The sequence below is a fragment of the Tetrao urogallus genome (genome assembly GCF_951394365.1).
Source record: "Tetrao urogallus genome assembly, chromosome: 3".
NCBI lineage: Eukaryota > Metazoa > Chordata > Aves > Galliformes > Phasianidae > Tetrao > Tetrao urogallus.
Genome location: NC_136815.1, coordinates 83,669,942 through 83,693,125, shown reverse-complemented (window position 1 = coordinate 83,693,125; position 23,184 = coordinate 83,669,942). Strand labels below are relative to the sequence as shown.

The following is a 23,184-nucleotide window of genomic DNA, read 5'->3' as shown; positions in this document are numbered from 1 at the left end:
CTGGAACAAAGTACAAATAAGTAATCAGGGTATCTCATTTTCTGTGAGCTGTACACGTTCAGCCCTAAAGAAGGGCTTGTGTTCTCAGAGTTTGCCTGCTGCTTCCCACTGCACCAGGCTTGCTGATGAGGGCTATTACTGTACCTCTGCAAGCTGGAGGTGCTGGATTGGCTTCTGCAAGTCCAGCATCACAACGAGTGTTGCAGAGACACTGGCGAGCCACAAAGTTGAGTTCTGAGCAAGAAACAGTTCTGGAATTTTAGCATCACCCAGCTCAGCTTTTTTGATAACATTGCTCCACACTGATAACGTTACTCCTCCAGAGAGGAGGACATGCTTGTGAACACCTGCACAGGAGAGCTTCTGCCACCAAAGCCAGGGGAACCATGCCAACCAGAGCCCAAGAGCACAGGCAAGCTTCTGGCTTTGAGTATCAGTGCACACCGCCTACGTTTTCCACTGTGCTTTCTGTACACATGCTGGGCTGAACTCCAGGGATTAATTTACCACCCACTATGCAGTTTTGCAAGGCAGGAAGGGATCAAAGGCTCGTTCAGCACCATGAGGCTGTCACTAATGACGCAGAAGCCGATATTTCCTCTTGGCAGCCCAGGGCATAGAGAGAAGTGGCACTGGTGCTTCATTAGGTGGCACCAGCACTCCTCTCTGTGGGAGCTGGCACTGCCCAGCTTCAGCCTCAGCCAAATCCCAGCTAGGCTCACACGAGGCTGGTGTTAAGGGAACCCAGCAACAGTCTCCTCAAGGTCTGGGTGCTCTTCAATTCTTTGCCTGTTTACCCCATGCCTTGGTCACCAGCCATGGCCATCACCAGTAAGACATTCACATATATATGTGTAAGACACATGAATATAGGTAATGCCACTACAGCAGGGCATGGTCTGGCAAGAAAAGACAACTCAAAACCATCGTCTTTTCAGCAGTTTCCACCTATTACTTTTGGGCAATTTGTCCAGGAGCTCAGGTTCCCTTCACAGCAGGAGTCACAATGCTTTCCCTTTTTAAAGGGCTCCACAATGTGCAAGCAGAAAGCACTGCTATGGATCACTCCCAAGTCTAAACTCAAACAACAGAAGAAAGCTTCCGTAGAAAACAAGGAGGAAGCTCTGTCCTGCAGGCTGCAGATGAACTCAAATTCACTGCCAAATACAGGAAGCTTTCAGCTGCATGAATGGTAAACAGTAGAAAGGGCTGATAACCAACATCTTGAATTTGGCAGGGGCAGGTTTCTTGATTTCTTCTCCACTCCCACTTTCAGGAAGGAAGAACACAAGACAATTTTAAGTATATGAGCCAGGAAGCCAACAGCAAACACCACTGCCCCCCAGCAGCTGTCCAGGAGACAAAAATCTATGGACAACCTCAGATATCATGAGGAACCTGAAGCACACATACCAAGAAATCTCAGGTCCCTCAAAAGTAATGAAACATTTATGAACCATGTTTTCAGAGGACTGCAAAAAGGATCATATCAGTACAAGAGTTTTGTAGCAAATAGCCTATCCCAAGCTCAGATTCCTCACAGGTAAATCTGATTATCTACCAATAGCCAAGTGAAGTGTTGAAAAAGCTGGAGGCGCTTTTACTCAGCCCTGAAAATAGCCATAAGGAAAAGAAGCATGCCAGTGTGCTCCATCTAACAAAGCCAGCAGCAACAACAACAACATTAAGGTAGACTTTGTCAGTAAGGACGGAAAAAAAATATTTGTTTTCTCTCCTTTTCCCAAAATCAAGTCCATTCCTACGTGAAATAACCTTAAGAAGTTAATAGCAACAGCCTGCCTCGTAAGCAGCAATAGCAAGGTGCTCTTTGAGATGCCACCTCTGCTCTGACTCAATCCACAGGACCGTGATGCGGTGCAAGAAGCAGGCAGGTGTGGACAGAAAGAGGTAAGCCCAGCTGTTCCCTCCTTCCCTAAGCTTGCAATCAGAGTGCAAGACTGAGGAAGGAGATAATGCACTCTCACTGTCACCTCAGTCACTCTCCAGAGCCTTCTCCCCTCTGTGCTAACAGACCCAACTCCCTCAGTTTGTCTTCAAAGGAGAGGTGTTCCAGTCCTCTGATCACCTTTGTGAGCCTCCTCTAGACCTGCTGCAAGAGCTCCACATCTTTCTTGTGCTGGGTGCCCCAGGTGTAGATGAAGTTCACCACACTGGGCCTCACAAGGGCAGAGTAGAGGGGAACGATTGCCTCCCTCTCCCTGCTGACCATGCATCTTTTGATGCAGCCCAGGATACTGCTGGCCTCCTAGGTTGCAAGCACACACTGCTGGCTTACATCCAGCTTTTCATCCACCAGGATCCCCAAGTTCTTCTCTGGAGGGCTGCTTCTCCCAGTCTGTATTCATATCTGGGATTGCCCCAACTCGAGTGCAACACCTTGCACTTGGCCTTAAAGCAGAAGACATTTTAATCCCCTAACTCCTACCTAATGGTTCTGAAACACAAGAGATGTGGGAAGCCTGGCTGCCAGTGAAGACCAAGGCAAAGAACTCACGGAGTACCTCAGCCTTCTTCTCCCTGTCTGTTGAAGCCAATTCTCCCTTCTTATCTTTGCTGGAAATATTTCACTGTAATGTCATAATTTTCATTCATTTAACGCTATCACAGGTGTCAAGTTAGTTATTGTTACACAGGAAGAGTTGTTTCTGTATCACAGTGACATGTGTGAATAAATGCACAGTTTAAACACCAGTTTAAAACTCACTGTATTGCACAGACTGAAATTGGAGCACAGACACAAATAGGGCCACCTGCTGCATCCAGCTTCTGCCAGCACACCACTTGTCACCACAGGACTGAAAAACCCCTCTGAACTTTGACAACATAGAACAAGTTTTAAAAGAACCATTCAGAAGAAGCCTATGAAGATGAGAGAAATCACTTCCCGTCTTGGCCTTAAACATCCATATGAATAAAATGTCACAGAAGGTGAGGATGAGAGGCCCATGCAGAAGGATGCATGACGTCTTTCAACAGTTGAACTGTTCTTTCCATGAGCAGCAAGTAGCAGTTGTAGCACTAAAATTTGGAGAGCAAACAAGGTCCCGGGGTATTTCTTTTTTATTGGTTGCAGCTATCACTGCCATGCAATAAGGCAAAGCCCTCAGCCCAGATTAGCAGTTAGAGCATCTTTACATTTGTCACTCAGACAGCTGTGAGGAAGAGCTGGAAAACTCAGACCCCTAGAAGCTACTAAAGCCTAAGACAAATAAAATCAGAAAGAATTAAGTCTCATGACTTACACTAACCACATGATTTCCAGGAGCTTGCCTCAGGATTCGAGGATGCTTGGAGCAAAACTACACCAGGCTTGCAATTTTGTCAATTATGCTTCATTTTGAATGTCAGAACAGTTACAGAATTGTTTCTGTAACTATTATTACAAACGTCCCCAAGGATATAAAGCTCAGGCAGACTACTTCTACATGCTAAAAAGCTTTCTTGGCTAACATTCATCAGATGGTGTGTCTTTGCACAAACCCCTACAACACCAACAGCTACCAGAACACAGCTGAGATATTCTCTATTAGCTCTGGAAACGCTCACATAAGATACAGAAGATGCCACAGAAGGGCAGCCATGGGTCCTGCTTTAGGGAATGCATCCTCAACACAAGCCAGCGTATGACAGCAATAAATTAACAATGAACAATTTATGACATTCAAGCCTAGGATAACAGAATTGCATTAAGGACAAAAACAAGCAGCAGAAAATTAGAAGAAAAACTGCACGTACCTCACTCTTCATGCTTTGTTCACCCAATAAAATCCCTCTGACAGGAGCAAGCTCCATTTTCACATCACTCACAGATTCTTAGAGCATGCCTAGGAAAGAAGCTAGGCACAAAGACCCAGCTTGGCTTTCACATCCCCAAAACCTTTCCTGTGTGGCTTCCTTGGCTTTGAGTCCTTCCCTCCCACCTTCCCTTAGTGCCATCCACCTGCTGGCAATTTCCTGCTTAGCCTCATTTTGCCATCAATGGAGGAATCTCTGGCAGAAAGCAAAACTTGCCAGTGTAAAGTATAATAAGAAAGTCACCTCACCAATTGCTAGCCCACGAGAACGCAGGAATGTTTGTTTCTATCAACAGAGGCAGCTTTCAAGGCATGGAGCCTTTTCTGTGTGTTACACCTTGCAGCCCATTTGAGTACATAATCACACAAACACATCATGGGGATGAGGGCTCATCGCTCCCTTTTTTGCTCTCACTACAGACAGGCTGAGCTGTGAACCAAGCACTCCATGGTAACAACATGCTTAATAAGAGGAGTGCTTGGGAGCCTGGAGGTACTGTGCCAACTATTGGAGACACAGTGTTGCATCTCAAACAGACATGTTGGTCTATGATAGTAACATCCACTACCTGAACCATAATAATCATAGCATCACAGAATGGTTTGTGTAGGAAGAGACCTTAAAGCCCACCCAGTTCCAAACCTGTGCTATGGGCAGGGCAGCCACCCAGCAGATCAGGCTGCCCAGAGCCCCATCCAACCTGGCCTTGAATGCCTCCAGGGAAGGGGCACCGACATCTTCTCTGAGCATCCTGTGCTGGTGCCTCGCTGCTCTCTGAGTAAAGAGTTTCTAATGAGTGATTGAAGGCCATTTCACAGCAAAACCAGGTAAACCGGTTAACTCCCCTAGAAGAGAATATGAGCAGAGGACATTTTGCATATGTAAGGTGTTTCACAGCTCCGGTTAGTCATCACTGTCCTTTAGTTTAACCACATTATTGCACCAAGTGGGAGCCCCCAGTTTCCTTCAGCAAAAACTCAGCTATCACTGCTCAAACTAGATGAGCCCCTGCAGCATGCTGGGAGCATTAATACATTCATGTAGTTCAGCTGCACACGTGAGCTGGGATGTGGGACCAAGCAGATGGATAATAGGATATCCTCTGCCGATCCTGTCTGCTCTGCAGCAGTACTAGATATGTCTGCATCCTGATGTGCTCCCTCTTTCTTCTTCATCTTCAACTCTTGCAAAAAAAAAAAAAAAAAAAAAAAAGTTTTGGGTTGAATTTTCTGTTCCACTGAACTTTGAATAGATGTTTATCCCAATGGGGAGAAGGCATAATGTACTGCTTACTGCTTTTCCAGTGTATTTCCTCCCTGCATTGCACTGGCAGCACAGGAAGACTCTGTGAATCACGGTGTGTGAGACTTCAGACGTACCTGGCACTCATCCTTCCTTTGCGATTTTTCTGCATTCTGTAGCTAGGCTGAAGGATGCGTATCCTGCTTCTTGTAGATGGGAAAACAAAGCAGATGGTCTCAGTCTGTGGGACAGGTGTCCACATCAAAAAACTGTCACCATACTTGACACTTTCTCAGCCCTACCGGCCACGATCTTCCAGAAAAGAAAAACATACCTTGCCATTTTGCATACATTTACATTTATTTGCATGAATTCAGGAACCTGCTGAGCAAAAGCAGACGCCTTCCTGTTTTTAAAGTTGCACTGTAGCAAATCCATCAAAAAGACTGGTGTGAAGATAACTTGTGAAGTGCTGAATGCCAGGTGCCTTTGATATGCAAATCAATAATAAAAAGGGCCATACTCCATGCCATACTCCCATTCTACTCCTGCCTTTTGTTGCAGGGATGAGTCTTAATATGTCTTAATGAGCTGCAGAGGAAAAAGCTCATGAATCATAAAACCATTAAGGTTGGAAAAGACCACTGAAATTATTGCTAACCTGCCCCCACTATGCTTGCTAACCACATCCCTCAGTGCCACATCCACACATTTCTTGGACACCTCCGGGGACAGTGACTCCACCACCTCCCTGGGGAAACTGTGCCAGTGCATCACCACTGTTCAGAGAATAATTTCTGTACCAATATGCAACCCGAGGGATACAAATTGAGGTCTTTACCTCTCATCCCACACTGCCTCTCATCAGACTGTCTGTGAAGGCAACTGTGAAGTGTTCTCTGCTGGATTTCCTTGGAAAAGGCCAATGGCCTTGTCAGTGTCCAAAAACATATTCCCTTTTTTTTCCTTTACTATTTTTTTTCTGGTTTTCTTCTCCAACCTCAAACAACCACAAAAACATCTATATCTACGTCTTCCTAAACAAGTCAGAAATATCTCATTTGGGCTGGAATGCTTAGGGTATCGGGATGTGGGTAGTCCAAACCAGGGGAGAGGTCAATGAAGTCTTACTGAAAGGACTATTTCCCAACATACATGCAAATCACTGCCTGAGCTCGTAGCAAATCAACCCACGTGGAGCCTTATGTCCAGTATCAGAGGGGAAAAATAAATCCAAGAGAAAAAACAAACCAATTCAAAACACAGCAGATTGCTCAACGCTCCCTCTAGGACAATTGGAAATGCAAAAAGACTTCATTTTATGCAATGTGCTTGGCCAAAGCCAAGCCCTGCCTAAGGAAAGCCTTTGCAGTGATGAGAGGAGCTCCTTATTGCCACATCCTGCAGGGATCGAGCGTGGAAAAATACCCAGGTGGCAATTACTGCAGGCAGCACTGCGATTGCGGGGGCCCAGATAGGAAGTCTCGGGTCCAGTGCTAATCAGGGCACTTTGGCAAGGTGGGAGAGGACGAAAAAATGAGCATTTCCATGAGATCTTCACTCCGTGTCCACGGTGTGAGTGCCAGTCCTGCTCTCCTTTACCTCAGCTGGTCTCACAGTGGAAGAGGCGCTCTGGATGGCAGCGCTAGGGGAGCAGGTGGGTGAGGAGCTCTGTGCTGCTCTGGCATTGTCACCTACCCCCATGCTCCATCCCCTCCCGGGTTTCCTATGTGAAGGGCTCCAGCTTTTTCCCATAAAAAATGTCGACGCTCGGTGTTTTTCAACTCAGAGAACCTTTGCCTACTCATCCTCTCGGCTTCCCTCCCACCTCCCCAGCCTATTAACAACTCAGTTTCTCTTTCACTGAGCACTGTGTTTCCCTTTGGCACAAAGGAAGGCAGTCACAAAGGCTGCTCAAAATGAATCAGAGATATGCCTATACCTGGAGCTACAAGCGAGCAGAATGTCTGTTTTCACTCACTTGTTTGCACCACAGTCAGTGACACAAAATCAGTAGCAAAGCTCCCCCCAGACTTTCACATTAAAAAAAAAAAAAACAACAACCAACCATCAAAAAACTTATGTAACTCTGCAACTAATCTTTGCTAATCTTGAGCAAGGCATTTAAATCCAGGGAGTAAGCCTATTCTTCCTCTCACCCCGTCCCCCTCCAGCCTCTCTTTGCAGTAAAAAGGGGAAAAACAGAAGCAAGGTTCACAGCATTGTGAATGTTCCTACCAACGTGATTAAGTGGCACAGGGGCCCGAGTCTGCTCAGAGGCGGCAATCCCTCCCTCCCTGCTGCCTCCATGCACAGCCACCGAGGGCCTTAAAAGAAAAGCTGCTTTCAGACTGATTACCACTCGCTTTTTGCTAAAGCATGGAAATCTCTACTCTCGCAGCTTACCATTGCCTTGTTCTTGCCTGGTATTTTTTCGTCCTCTATTCACTCACACATCTAAGAACAGAAGAACGGCCATCTGAAGTGTTCCTTTACGGTGGGCAGTGGAAATATTTGACAGTCCTCAATCTGGTAAGCAAATTGTGTTGTAGAGTGATACCAATATGTCTATTTGTTTGTCTGCCGTCTGTGCCTCAAGACATATGCAGCTGGTGGATTTGCTGCTGTTAAACTGCTTCCTTTAACGGTTTATAGCCCAAAGGGAGCTCAGTGGGTGCCTGTGCTTGTGCAGTGAAATGTAGTCACAGGTTTTATGCAGAAAGAGCATTGGCTGGCAAGCTGCTTGGCTGCTGAAAAGTGAGTACTCCACAGCAAGCTGCCTCTTTGTGAAAGATGAGCTACCAGTGAGAAGAGGGGAACAAAGTAGAGTATGTCCAGAAGGACTGATGCATGCAATCTAACCCTTAACTAACAGTTAAGCAACAGCAGCGCATGTTATCATGCTGCTTGCAATTTGACTTCCGCTCTTCAGTAGGTTGCATTTCCTATAAATTCAAGATAGGGTGGAAAAAAGCACGGCATGGTGCTAATTTGAGCGTTCAGAGTTTGAAAGTCAGTTTAGAACACAAGGGGAGGATGTTCCAGCCTACAGAGAGATGCTTGTGACATTATTACATGTGTTTTAATAGTGCTGTCAATACTGTTTGCTGCATTTCCTAAAATTACGCTGAAAAATGTAGACTGTAATGCGTTCTGGTTCTCCTATTATGCTGACATTACATGAAGCAGACGTAAAATGAAAGTGCCTGAGATATTCTGAGGTTGAGCACTTGTTCACAGACCAAAAGGTTCATCAGTGACTTGTGATGATGGCAGCAGTGGGGTGGAAAAGCTGAGCACAGGAAGAGGGTTCCTGCAGGTGACAGATTTCAGTTAACCTGAAGGTGACTGAGGGGATGAAGGTCCCTTTGGTCTTTTGTTTGTTCTATGTGACAGTCAGAGTTAAGCATCAGTGGGAAGCCTGGCACTGGATATATTTATATTTAATTTTACTCTTCAGAAGGAGACACCTCGCTGCAGTGTTCATTGGAAGCCTAAGGTGTCCCCAGTTCCAAGTAGAGCTTTTGCACACACTCAGGGATTTTGGGAAATTTAGGTCCCTTCCAGCCTCAATTTTTCTGTTATTCAAGGAAATATTCACAACCAAATTAATGGCACACAAAGTGGCTGATAGCAGCCTGGGCTTCAAAGAGCCACAGGGTCCTTGTTAGTGGGCAAGCACCAAATGGAAGGACGAGGACATATGCGTTGCTTCAGTCAGGATGACATATGAGTGGTTTGTTGTTATTTTGTCTTATTCTCATATCAGTACACTTAGACTTTTTGTGAAATTTTCTGTTATTTTATTTTATTTTATTTTATTTTATTTTATTTTATTTTATTCTGAAATACCAACAATCAAATGGCCAGGATTCAACTACCTTATGGATATTCAGTACTTCATGCAGGGACATCTGTCAGTAGCCTAAAACATCTATAGTTAAAGCCTGGACAAGCTGCTCTCTGTGTGCCCAGCTCCTCTCCTTTGTCTTTTTTTGGATTAAAGCTGTCCCCACTAAAGCACCAGCTATGCCCTCGGTCAAAGCAGCACCTCCATCCTGCGTCCCCAGACACAGTTATATTGAGACCTACCACCCCAGTATGCCACAAAGCCTTCAAGCATTAGATTGAGAAAACAAGTGCCCCTCTCCCAGCATTTTGGGAAGCAGAAGTATCCATTGGAATGGATATTTAGGTTCCCTTGAACTTAGTATCCAGCAGTTGATCAGGGAAAAGCTATGTGCTCAAAGACAAGACGATGTGGAGGTGTAAAATGATCTTTCACAGTTCTGCCCTCTCAGCTTGCATTCCAGCAGCACCCAGACATACCCAGAAGGCAAACCTAAGCTGAGAAAACTAATGCTTGTTCAAAGCCTACTTCTCATCTCTATAAACAAAAATCATACCTGTTTATACTTCTGGTTCCTCCCATGTCCCATGGCAATGGGTTCCTCAATACAATGCCTTGTGTGAAAGAGCAATTCATTTTGAAAGAGCTTTTCATTTTCACCATGAATTGGGCTCCCATTTACTGCTATGTTACAATTGTCCATTCTCGTTCACTTTTTCTTTGCTACTCATTACAGACCTCTACGAGATTTCCTCCCCTGGTTATTCTTTTCTTCAAGCTGAAAGTCTCAGTCTTTTTCATCTCTCTTCACAAAGGGCCAATACTTTCATTAAAACTTCCTTGTTGCCTTTCTCCTTATGCTTTCTAGTTTCATGAAGGGCTAAATAGGACAGACTGCAATGGTTGAGCTCTGAACACATATGTATACAGTGGCTTGAAGTTGTTTCCCAGTCTGTTTCTTAAAAAGTCTTAACTGTTTCTTTTTTCTGATGACCGTTGAGCAAGGAGCCAGCAGTATGAGGCAGCTGTCCACACTGAGCCCCACATTTCTTCCCTGAAGAGCCATAGATAATTTAGAGCTCACTATCTCAAAACTTATAACTGAAGATGCTTCTTATCCTGAAATACTCTGCTCTGCATTTACCAACACTGATTTCTGCCTTTCTATTTGATCTCTCAGGCACCCGGTGTCCTGAGATTCTTTGGCAATTTCACAGTCAGGCTCAGCTTCCACAGAAAAAAAATAGAAAAAGACTTACAAAGCTTTGCCACCTTCACATTCACTCCCTTCCCCAGATCATTTAAGAATCTGCTGAGCAGCTCAGATCCCATTAAATCTCTTTGAGCTGAGGCCCTTGCTCCACTTCTCTAGTCTTTCATCTCCAGTCTTCAACCACGCATTGATCTGATACCAACTATACAATGGAGCTGTCAGCCAGCGGGAAGGTAGAGAGGGGCTGCCTTGCTCTGACACAGAAAAGGTGGCAATAATGCAGGGAGTCCAAATTCCTCTTCCATGGTTGGCAGCCCTTCTGCCTCAAAGAAGCTGCCTGACACCCCAACTCTGCGGCATGGGATGGAGCCCATCCCTAAGGTGCACGTGCCTGGCATTGCATTTCCTTGCATCCCCTGAAAACCAATGCTTGCCCAGATAGCTCCTTCCCTACGCCAGTGCCCACAAACAACCATTGTGCTGTGCTCCTGCACAACTGGGAATAGGCCCAGGAGTGCCTTGGGGTGCCATGAAGCACAGTGCCATGGAAGAGCTGAGAGGCTCCCAACATGCTGTGCTGATGCAGAGGAGCTGCCATGCTGAGCTGTGCCCTTGAAGCTTTCCCCAGAGCCGTGCAGAGCTCTGGTTCAGCTCTTCTATGTCTTTCCTGCCGGGCCATGATTGCCTGGCATCTGGCATCGTTTGGAAACTTTCCCAAAAAATTCCTCCTACCAGCTCAGAATTGCATTTTAAAAAGGCACTAAATTCAATCCAGCAGAAAGCTGCTGTGGCCAGCTCACTCTGATCTGCTATGGAAATATGGGGAAAGATGATGATTTCCAGGAGATGGGAATGCAGTTTGACTCCCAGCTCTGCTGGAGGGATGCTGGAAGAATTTCTTCTAGATACGGTTGTCTTCGAGCACTGTGCACAATGCCAGACATGTGGTGCTCCCAGGAGAGCTGCAGCTCTTACTTTCCTTCACTTTAATTTATCTATCTAGTGATCGTCGCAATCGAGATTCAGAAGGGAAACAATGTTTTTGTTGAAATAAAAAAAGAGCAAAGTGGATTTTCCACTAAAGGAGTTAATTGACCGACTAGGGAACAAGCAGAAATGTTAGATAAAATTAGTTCAGTATTTATTTGTCTGTGATACAGAAGAATACCAACAGAACCATTCACTGCCTGAAATAGCTGAGCTCATGAAAATCTGCTCTCTGCCATAAATCTATCAGTAAATCATTGAACAATGAGCACACTGCACCTTCAAAAACCATTAATTGCATTCCTGCCCCATTTTAGCCCTTGTGCTTTTGCCTCATATAACCAAAATATTTTCAGTTCTTGTGGAAGTTTTTACATATTTCCAAGTAGACCTCACATTCAGTACACCTATCTTTCAGATGTGTGAAGGGACATGTGTCTGCACTAAATGTGGACTGTTATATCTAATAGGTCAGTCCAAATGATTAGATTTCTTTCCCTTTCAGGGCACAGTTTGGAGCCCAGTTTATTTCTACAAGTTTGAGAATTCAGTATGTATATATGTCTGGTCTTACATGTGAAAGTGAATCATGCCAGAACAGAAACACCCAGTTTCTGTGATCACCGGATCAGTGAAGCAGATAAAAATTACGGTTTTCCTTTGTCACAATGACTCTTAGTTTGGAAAACGGATCTGGCAAATGAAGGGTTTCTACAGCACCTTGCACCATGGAGCTGCGCAGGGTCTGCAAAGGAAAGCAACATCTCTCCAAAAGGGATTGTCATATCCTTACTCTCTCCCTTGGGTTAGTTGTTAGCTTTCTGAACGCTTCCAATCTTTGGGAAGTTCACAGGACATCTGGGATAATTTCATGTTTTCATGCCGATTTTTTATTTTATTTTTTAAAATCTCAACATTTTCCCAACATTTCTCAACATTCATAGAATCATTTGAGCTGGAAGGGACCTTTAAAAGTCATCTAGTCCATTAGTGAAGGGCTGCAAGATTTGGATACACTTTTTTCTTACAGGAATAAGACCAAGTTTGAAAGGCTGCAAGTTGGGAGCTCTGATGTAAGTCACTGTTTCTCATCCTGTCAGACGGATGGTTCTTGCTAGGTTCAATTTTCTGCTCTGAAAATTATTTTATTACGTCTTTCCATTGCTTCTGAAAATACAGGATGACCACAAAGTAACTGAATACCCTTTGAATCCACTCCAATGGACATAGGTTGAGCCATGAGCAGTACATAAAATGTGCTGCTGAGACAGGATTCAAACTTCTCCAGGAGATGCTCTTAGCGCTCAGCTAGAGAAATGAATCATGGAGAAACGAATCAAATGAATATTTGGATGAGTACTTTCCATTCAGAAGATAACTTTCTTCTCCCCTAAATAAGACAGAATACTTCACAGACTGACACGGCTGTTTTGGAACTCTGTGTTTCCTTTCAGATTTGTTTGTTTTAATTAATTTTGAAGGGTCATGGGGAGGGAGAAGCCTATCTCTGTCCTATGACTAATATAAGGCTGAACACGTACGAGATAATAATAGCCCCATCCTCTGGGAACCATGCCTTCCCCTAACTGCTTTATTGGTCATTAGTCACTATGTGTCACCAGATTGTCACCACCCTCATGCTCAGTTTTCAGGCTTTTTACAGAAAGTTACTGCTGGCTCTACAGGGTGTAGCAAGAGCTTCTGTTTATTACCAGGCTTTTCTTAGCTCTTCAAGGACTTGGTTTTTGTGTCCTGGTGAGGCCAAACACTCGGATATGTGTTTGGGTTGAGCATGTGTATGGCTCTAAGCACACTGCACCCTGGCACATACTTCTATGTATCAGAACCATGACTTGGAGGGCTGAATCCCCATATGGACTCAGATTCATGCCCAGAGAAGCTGCAGAAGCTCCATTCCTGGAGGCATTTAAGGCCAGGTCACATGGGGCCCTGGCTGGCACTGAGCGACAATCTTGTCTGTGGCAGGGGACTGGAACTGGATGATCCCTGAGGTCCCCTCCTACCCAAGCCGTTCTATGATTGTATGAACTTATGCTGGGAACCAGCTGCTTTAGATACCTTGGAGTTGAACAAAACCATGTGTGCATTTTTATATAAAAAATGCAGCTGTTCACCTCATGCTCTAGAGAGGAAACATGAGGTTTTGCAGCTGAACCAGGTGATGCGTGACCTCATCCTGAGTGGCCACATGCAAGGCATCTTGGTCTCTAAAATGTTCTATCAAAGCTTGCAGAAGTCCTACTGTGAAGAAGGCTATGGTGAAATCAGTCCTTCCTTCCCTCAATCCTTTCCATAACAGGGATTTTGGAAGGAGAAGTGCTGCACTAATTCTGTCCCCTCCCAAGCACCACCCTTCTCAGCTCCCTCACAAACTAATGAAGTAATCAGCAACAATTTCAGATACTTGAAATAAACATTGATTCAGAATAAGATCATGGCAAAAGAGATTTCATCCTGAAAGCTGTAACACAGCATTTGAGCATCAGTAGCTGTCCAGAATTTGCTGTAGACTGATTTCCCCATGTTGCATCACCTTGGTCCACTGCAGCCTGAAAGAAGAGGCCACCCCATGAATTAACAGAACCAAATTAGACTCAGCTGTCTGAATGCGAGATAGCAGGAGAAGATTTTTTTCTGCTTGACTTTGTGTGTCTGACACATCTGGTTCAGCATGAGTTGCTGTGATGGCACTGTGAGAGAAAACAAAGTAATCAGAAAAAGCAGTATTGGCTTAAACCACAATATTCTGACAATTTCATACACAATTTCACACACAATTTCACACGCAATTTGCAGAATTCTGTTTTGTCACTTACCTATCGTTTACAAAATCCTCCTACCATCTTCCCTAAGCAGCCCTACACTCATACCTTGCATATGATTTGTAAGAAAGATCCCACACGCGCTCTGAAATTCATTAGTTATGTTTTAATGTACCCAGCGTTAGTAAAGTCTGGATCTCTGCTTCCAAGCACTTGAAATCCTTCCCTCAATCCCCCTGAGCTAAGCAACAGAGGTTCTGGTTTGGTGACTTCTGCAGCTGGTTTTCATACTGGAGCATTCTGAGCTCCTTGGCTCGTACAGCCCTGGAGTCAGCTGCTCTGTGAGTACCCAGAGAGAAGACCCTGCACTGACTAAACCATGGGAGAAGCTACCGAGCAGTTCCCTTACAGGAAACATCTCCCGACACGTGCCAAATTTTGTTTACTTCTGTTCCTGCTCAGACACACTGAACATAACAATTAACATACGAGGCGCGATGGAGCTGCTTTCAACATGTCCTTCCATTCCTTGATCCGAATCACACGACACATCTCTGTTTAGTCTGTTAAACGAGATACCGTTAAAGTTATCTCCCAAACTACTTTATTTAATCACTTTCAGTTAGTAAAAAAGATTTAGCCCAAAGCTATTTCCCTCACGCGGGCTTGCAGCTCGTGAACAAAACAGCTCCCTGAAGAGCAAGAATGGAGTTCAGTAAGGAACATGCTAATTAAAGCTGGATGAGTTTTCCTCATTAGATGTAATTACTTTAGTTTTTGCAGGCTGTCTTCTATGGGGTGTCCTTCCTGGCTGATGTCCTGAGGCTAATTAAGGAACTGCGATGTGCTAAGTGCGTAATTTCCAGCAGAGACCTTCTTTTCAGTGTCCTGGCTTTCCCAGTGTCCACAGTAAGTAACTTCTGTACACACAAATAACATTTGCATAGATGTGAATAGCAAAACATGCACACATGTCAAACAAATAAGGATTGCAGACCACCTTTTACCATTTGAAAACAGATTTGGACCATCAGGAAGAGTAGACAGTATAAGCCTTTAGCATCCACGATTGAATACAAAGCTTCTTGTGAAAACTTCAGGGTTACTGTCCCCAAATGATCAGAGATTGACCCCAAAGGGTGAAGTATAACCCCTCTGTTAATCTTATGTTCCAAATAGCTTTGGAATGATCCACTTATGGCATTTCTCAAAAGGGCAGCATGGGCCAAGAGGACATGAGAGGGTGCCTGGGAGACAACAACGCCTCACACCTCCTTCTCCAATTCCAGCATGACTTAAAATAAGCACCAGAGAGATACAGCTTCACAGGACATTAATTATTGTCATAGTCTACATCAGATTCACCATGGATCACCTACTCCCTCACAAACAGCACTGTTCATCTGGTGCTGATTGTTGGAACCCATGGGTACCACTGCGTGTGAATGAAGCCTGCAATCACCTCTGAATCTCACAGGGCTGAGAAACTGCTTAAATCTTGTCCCCAAGCAGCTCAGCCAGCTGGCTCACTAAAGAAATTCTGCCAGGGATAGAGAAGGCTTATTTATCTTCCCTGCACAGCAACATCCACCATGTACTTGTCCTATCCCCCATGCATCTTCACCAGCACAGAGGCATAACACAGTCACATTCTTTCAGCTTCAGGAGACACAATGTATGCCCAACTACAAAGCCAGGACAAGAAACTGCAAATCAGTTTCCAGATGTTGGTTGCTGACACCAGAGTTTGTTTCCTCCTTTTCAGTTCTCCCGCTGTAAGTCCTCCTTTATTGGAAAAGATGGGTGCCCACCATGTTGCTTGCACCTGAAAATTAGAAATTAAGCTTACGAATTGTGAAGGTAGAGTAAGTTTTAGGTGAACTGCTCTAGAAAGGTCTGTTTTTACTTCATTACCAAGCAGTGTGGCTTGACAGCCAATCCCTCAAAGAGAACTTCTGGACCATCAAAAAATCCCATCTGCAAAGGGAAAAAACATTTAAAGTTAATCACACATTCCCCAGAAATGTCAGTGCTGTCAGTTTATAAAAGGAGTTTTCTCACATTATCAGCACAGAACACTGCACCTCAGTGTAAATTCTTTACGTTGTAACATGTGAGATACATAAGACTATCTGGCAATATCACCATTTTTCACATGGGAGATATTTTACCTTCTCGAAAACGAAAGCACTGCCCAAATGCCATCAATTCCATTTCTCTCCTTTTGAAATGTCTTCCCTCTTGTGTTTTGTTTCCAGTTTGTTTCTATATCCTTTTGGATCCTGTACACCTACAACCGAGAGCTGGTTTACCCCAAAAGCCTTGATGGAGTCATTCCAACGTGGCTAAATCACACCATGGTGAGTAACAAACACTCCTGCCTCTTGCACAGCAGACAGCCTTGGCAATGTGCGTCCCACCATTGCGTTGGGCATCTTTCCAGAAAAGTTTTACAGCTTCTTCTTTCTCACCTCCTCCTTCCTGCTTATCTGACGTTGATGTTGAGCTGTACACAACAAACAGATGCATGTGCCTGAAGTTGCCTTGAGAAGCCTTTTAGCACACCAGGAATGTCAGTGAATCATTGCTTGTCAAACCTCTGAAGCCAATGAAATGATGTGCAGTCACAGGGAAGAAAAACCTTCTCTGTTTATTGTAGCTCGAAAAAGAAATTGTTTCTGCAAACAGAAGTCTGTGACATACAAAATGGCTGGGAGAATAACAAAGTGTTTCTTAATTTTATTTTAAAAAGGTGAAAGAACCAAAGAACATCTGACAGCTCAACAGCTAATAACCTAACGTGTGCACAGCTTTGAATAGCTGAATCGAAATGATTGTTTACAGATTTCTAAAAATACTTTCCAGATTTCTCCTTCATTTGCTCTGGCTGTTTTTATGATGTGTTAAATAATCACATATTTCTCATCAGTCAAGTGTAAGGAGGATGACAGCAACATGGAAATCGTGGGTGGATTGTAAGGTCAGGGAGGCCTCATGGGAAGGGGGAGAGAAGGGAGAGGTTCAGAGCTAGACTGAACTGGAGGAGCCAGAAAGTATGAAATAAGCGCACAGAAGCCTCAGCTTCACTTCTCTCCAGACTTCATTTCTTCAGTGCACCCCTTTCCAACCCACTGCAGCAGCTCAGCTGTGCTTTTAAGGTAAATTTGTTAAGAGTTTTGAGTAGCCCTTTGGTTGAGATACGTGTTTTTGAATGTGTGTGTGTGGAATCCAAACACATACAGGCACCGTTGGCGCTGATGATATCTGACTGATAAACAGCAGCCATCGTGCACTTTTAACCTTATCACCTGCTCTCTGCCCACCAATCTATCTCCACTGGGGCTCTTAAGCACCAGAGCAAAGCTCTTAATAGATGGAAAAGGGCACCGTTCCTTCTTAAATCCCGAAAACATTCCTTTTGTCATCAATATCATACTGGCTTTAGGTCCAGAATTGGGTATTGTCGGCTTGCTGAATGTTATAATCTTCACAGCAGAAGATGTACTGGGGAAGGGGAGGATACAGGATGGTGGTGAGGGGAGACAGGCTCTGCTTCTTGTTTTAATCCCAGCACACAGCTGAGAATTTGCCCTTTCCATTTCCACATTTGTTTATGACACGGAAGGTTAGGAGCTGCAAGAACTTGCAGTTTTATTTTATGAGGTAGAACTATTTGCAGGAACTCCTAAAATGTGTTCGTTATAACATCTTCCTTACCCTACCTACATCTACATTTCATAACAGAGTCATTTTGACAACAACAAAAAGCTTTTCCATTTCAGAAATGTCAAAAACGGGTGTTAAAAAAGGAAAACAATTCTTCCTCAAAATTATTTTGACGAGAGAAACTTCACATAAAGCAAACCTCTATCACAACCTGGTATTTTATTTCTAAAGCTCTTAATACACTGCAGACATTTTGTGCTTGACAGCTTCTGGGTGGTAAATTTTCTTTTCCTTAGCTATTGAGTGTAAGACATCTGCCATGAGTGCAGACTGATCCCTGCTATTGTCAATCCGTGTGTTTTGGGACACTTTCTCATCATGGGGCCTCTTAGAAATCATCTGCACATCACTCACCAGAGCGCAACGTGCACTGCACTGCACTGTCCATCTTGGAAAATATCTGATAAACCCTCCAAAAGAAAGTATTTGATAGAACTACCATTTCTTCCTCACTGTGGAAGCAGGTGAGGTGTGTAGCAAAGTTCTTTTTGCCAGAGGCAAAAATTCTAATAATGCCATGATAAAGATTTGGAAATAAATCTTCAGTGCCCTCCAGAAAAAAAAGCTCTCTTTTAGCATTACAAAAAGCTTTATTTCCAGCCCAACGGCATTCAGGTTTTCAGCCTTAGCTGAGGTATTTCTTTCTTCCAATCCAAAATACTCACTGGGAGGATCTGGGGAGCTACCAACATTTTAAGGGGCAATCTCTCAGGCACTGATTGCCAAGCAAACACTTTTTCGCACATTGCTGTGCTTTATGGCTCTGAGATTACAGACATTTTGCAGCAGACTGAGGCAGCAGCTATCTGACTTTGGTGGAAAAAGACATCAGTGTATCAGCAGTATATGTCAGTGCTGTGTCATTTGCAGTGGGAGTTTATCTCAGCCTATTTTAACACGGTAAATAGGGAAGGCATATGTTGTTATGTAACTAAAGAGTGAGCCTAAAAAACAAGCACACAAAATCACTTCAGGAATATAAAGCTTCTTCAGTCCACAGTGATGCTCCAGCACTTTCCCTGCAAAAATGAACTAGCCACTTATTTTTCTCACTCCCTGCTCTCAGAGTGGGAAGGTGTCAGTGCCTTCCCACCACGTAGCCAGAATCATCCAGAGCTTCCATTTTAGGCGAGTCTTAGCAGTTTCAGCTGAAACATTTCCTATTCTGCAGAAAAGATGGCTAATGCAGAAAAGAATCTTACTAATAGCTTCCAGCTACCTGGGGTTCTCTTATAGCTTACTACTGAGTTTAACCCAAAGGCTTTGCCTCAGTTCCATCTCCTGTTTGGCTGGGATAACAATGCTGCTTTTGTACCAAGCTCTGAGAATCACAGAGGAAGAAAAAACTACGATTTATGTCTCCAAGAAAATAATTGTATTTGAACAAGATTTTTTACTAGACTAAGATGGCTGGGACAAAAGATACACTGGTCCATTTGTCAAGCAAAATTGTTTATTTCTTTCCCAGTTATCTCTTTTCATGCAGTATCTGGATACTCTCCAGAAGACCACTAACTGCTGGAGACAGCTTGGATTAAATCATATGCATGTATTATTCAACTTAATGGTAGTTTAGGGGAATACCACATTTTGATGGGGCTGATGGAATTGGATGCTGAACAAAAAAGGGCAATGTTGGGTCAGAAGAGATCACTCAAAAATACATCAATGTTGAGCAGATGCATTTCCAAAAATGGAAATACTATAGTTGTGTTTCCATAAAGGAGGTTTGTATTTTGTTTTTTTATTTTTATTTTTTGTTTTTTTTTGTCTACAGTCACAATTCCTGTAAAACACAAATTTTCTTTAAAAAAATACATTTTCCTTTATTTTTAGGTTGTGGCTAATTTTAGCTTAGCTATCTTTTTCCTACATTATTATGTAGCCATACTACGCCTTCCTTCTTGAAAAAAAAAATCAGCATTTTAGTACCGTAGGCATTTTAATGACATGTACTTATGAATAGTTACTGTTCTGAAGAGCTTGTAAGAATAATAGCTAGGACTTAAAAAGGAGCAAAATGATAAACGGAGGCAAAGAAAAAAAAAAAACCACCTGGCAAACTCTCAGCAAAGTAGACAACATAAACCACGTCATCTACCTTTGAACTCTGCTCTGGTGAAGCTAAAATGCCAAGGTGAAACTGAAAGTAAAAAGGAAGTACTGTGGAGTCAAAGACTTGAGTGCCCTGACAGTAAGAATGGGATCCAGACTTGACAATCTTCTTCTCATTTTGGAGCTTCTTGGTGTCTACAAGCTGCTTGTACCTAGCTAAACCACTGCCTTCCCTATGTGGACACAGCCACACCAACAAAAATGTTGTGTTGCAAGAGTATGGTTTACCTCCACCTGGAAAAGAAAATGAGGTGTATGCGTGCAATTCACTCCTACTCATGTATGAGGGTATCTATGTGGATGATTATATCGTTCAGTACTTGAGGAAGCTGCTGTGACATTGACCAGCCTGGGGCATACAAAACTACTGTGTAGAGCAGAACCTGCTTGTCCAAGCCACTCCAATTAGACTCCTGCTCCAAATGTGTACACAAGAACAGTTTCATTTTTGGCCATCTCAAATAATTGTTTTTGCAATTGGTATTTAATGCTTAATAATTCTTGTTACTTATACAAGAGACAAACATTTCAATTTGTTTGCATTTCATGGAATCTCAATTTTAAGCTGTCTGGCACCTATGGACCTTCATAGGTTTCCAATCACATTCAGCTTTTGGCAAAGAAGAAGAATGTGTGCATGAGGGCTATGACACATTAATCTCCTCACACAGTTTAACTGCAAAGATGCTTTGCTTTTCCCAGCACTACATATATTTTTTTTAAGTTCCCATTTTTGTTGACATAAGCTCATTTCCTCCGGGAGAAAGTATGTGTTTCACAGACACATGTTATGGCAGGGAATCCTCCCTGGCTGCTGCTATTCTGGTGTGCACAGGTGCAGCCCCCATATCCCACCCTGAGAAGGAACATCTGGATGAAAGTATTCTGCAATGAAAGATGTCATCTCAGTCCCACGTCAGCTTCCATCTGCAGTGCAACATCAGCTCCTAGACTATGCATCTAATGCCAGGCAGAAATGCAATTAAAATTCTGTCTTTGACACTGATACAAAACATTTGCTAGTAATGACTCAGATATTCAGCCAGGACCTTGTTTGCAAAAATGCCTACAGGAAATGTCACCTCTGATACTGCTTTACCTTTGATCATACAGTTGGTCTGATGTTTCATCCGAACATGCTCCCAAACTGCCTATGTGTACAAAAAAAAACATGGAAAAAAATAATGCCTTTAAAGATAAGCATGAATAGGCTCAGGAAAGGGAGACACAGACAGTAGCTGAAGTTCAGTGCAGAGTGCTACTGGACTGGAATTGAGCAGTAGTTTCCCAATTAATTTGGTACCATGTGTGCTCATAATAGGGCTCCTCGTACTTCCTACTCTAGCTATGCAAGCTTGAATAGTAAGTTCTTGAGCATGCTCTCATGGCCAAGATTGTAAGAGACAGCTGACAACTCTGAGAGAAAATCAGTTGTTGCTAAATATCTTAATGAATATCTCAATGGACAATGCTGCTTAAACCTTTTTCCACTCCAAAATTAAAAAGAAAAAAAGAGGAGATTCAGAGAAGAATTAAAAATGTATGCAGACAAACTGCAAAATAAGATTTTAATGGAGGCATTTGAATGAAGAGAGTATCTTAGCAAAATAAATCCAAAGAGGGAATTTATCTCAAGATGAAGCCAAGAAAGGAGAGGACATGCCGGGATCCAGAAAGTTATGAGGAGTATATAAAACTAAACAGTGTCTATGGTGACAGGAAGCCATTTAGTTTTATTATGAGAAGACACAAACACGGGTATCTACCATGAATGGTTTTCAGCTCACAAGCACTCTTGGGAATTTGTCTGAAAAAAAGACGGGCACTTTTTCAAAAGCACTCAATGGTGTCCAACTGAGCCCAATTAAATTCAGTTTGGCCAGTGGTAAATGTTTGTGAAAATCCCCTGCTAAAGTCTCACATATTAATGAAAAGCAGACACAGAGGGTATGTAAATGCAGACAAATGAGAAACAAACAGCTATGGTCAGCCGTGGCATCATTTCCTTGACTGTGGAGTCAAACAGGGTCAAGCTGAGTCAAACTGAAATGCACGCGTTAGGCGTGTGAGTGATCTCAGCAGCTCTGGGGAGAATATTCATGGCCTTAAAGCTCAGCAAAGCTGGAACCTACAGCTGAACAACAGCTCTAACCAACCCCGTCTTCTTAGCCCTAGGAAACTTGCTTTCACTTATATTCTCAAGGGCACAGCAAGTATATAATGTTGAATAAACAAACACAAATTACTCAAAATAACATGTACTGGAAGTGAAAATTCCATGTGGTCTTACCCAACAGTGGAAATAACATCCAGTGAGGACTGTTTATCTCAGTTTAAACTCGTGAACCTGAAATGTATCCTAGGAAACAACTGACAACATAGGGCAGGAAACAAAAGAAGAGGGAAACAGGAAAATGTTATAATTTCATCATTCTCTGTAGGAGACAAGATAGCGTGCCAGTATTTCAGACAAAATTCAACATACGTTTAAGAAACCTTTTCCCCTGTAGTCAAATGCCAAAGTTCATGAGCAAAAAGAAGAATGTACAATTTTATAATTAGGTCCGATTCACCTGAGTTTGTCAGAGCAAAGAAAGCAAATCCAAGCTGAATACCCTAAGTGACAAAAAGAGCCACGGAGGACTTTTCAGTCAAATGACTGGAAAAAAATTCAGAAAAACAAGTGTTTTTGTTAATAAAATGATGATTTTGAAAGTCCCATATCCTTCTTCCCACTCTACAAATAAAAGAATTGCCACTCAGAATGCTTCTATTCTTACTAAACTTGTAAGCTAAGAGCTTTCCACGACAAACAGAGGTTGTTAGACAAGTAAATTAATACTTAAAAGAACAGAAAAATAAGTACTAACAGGTTTCCTACCAAGAGAAAAAACATGTCTGTGATTCAGTTCAGTTCACCAACAGGCAGACCAGTACACACCACTGTTGTTACACCCAGTTTTCCATATCTTGCAGTAAAATAGTTTATTCTCCAAGATAATTATTTTTGACACTTTCACTGTTTATACAGGAAACTGAGAAACTGTTAATTGAAATAAAAAAAACCCTGAGTCAGTGTTTCCAGCAATTTTTGCCAATGTTTTGATCTGTGTCAATCTGAGCTTAATTATTATGTTTTCTTTAAAGAAAGAAGCAAAACTTTGTCTTTGAATTTGGTCCCGTACAAACGCTGTTCTCTTTAGACAAAGCATACCTAAACAGGGTTGAAAGTTTGCTTAATGAACTGCGGACTAGAAACCAGTGGTAAAAATAATGAGAGGGAAAAAATACATCTTTTTGGAGGAGGATGTGAAAAGACTTTAAAGCCTTTCAGCAGATACGATTAGCTATGATACACGGCCTATCGCTAATGATGCTGCCAAAGTCAGCGTCTATCAGCTACGAGAGGGAAGTCATCTGGAAAGCTAACCGAGTGTCATAGGCAAAGGGCA

The 23,184-nt window shown here is 43.0% G+C and overlaps 1 protein-coding gene across 1 annotated transcript in view; it reads left to right on the top strand.

Annotated features, from left to right (window-relative positions):
• Window positions 1-7,437: 7,437 nt before the first annotated feature.
• The window catches only part of ADTRP (androgen dependent TFPI regulating protein), a gene marked incomplete at both ends in the record, with an annotated part of 29,186 nt that continues 13,439 nt past the window's right edge, over window positions 7,438-23,184 (top strand). The window contains 3 exons of the mRNA XM_079533285.1: window positions 7,438-7,590; window positions 14,666-14,800; window positions 16,150-16,251. Of these exons, the coding sequence (XP_079389411.1) occupies window positions 7,438-7,590; window positions 14,666-14,800; window positions 16,150-16,251 (390 nt within the window). The remainder of the gene's footprint in view (window positions 7,591-14,665; window positions 14,801-16,149; window positions 16,252-23,184) is intronic.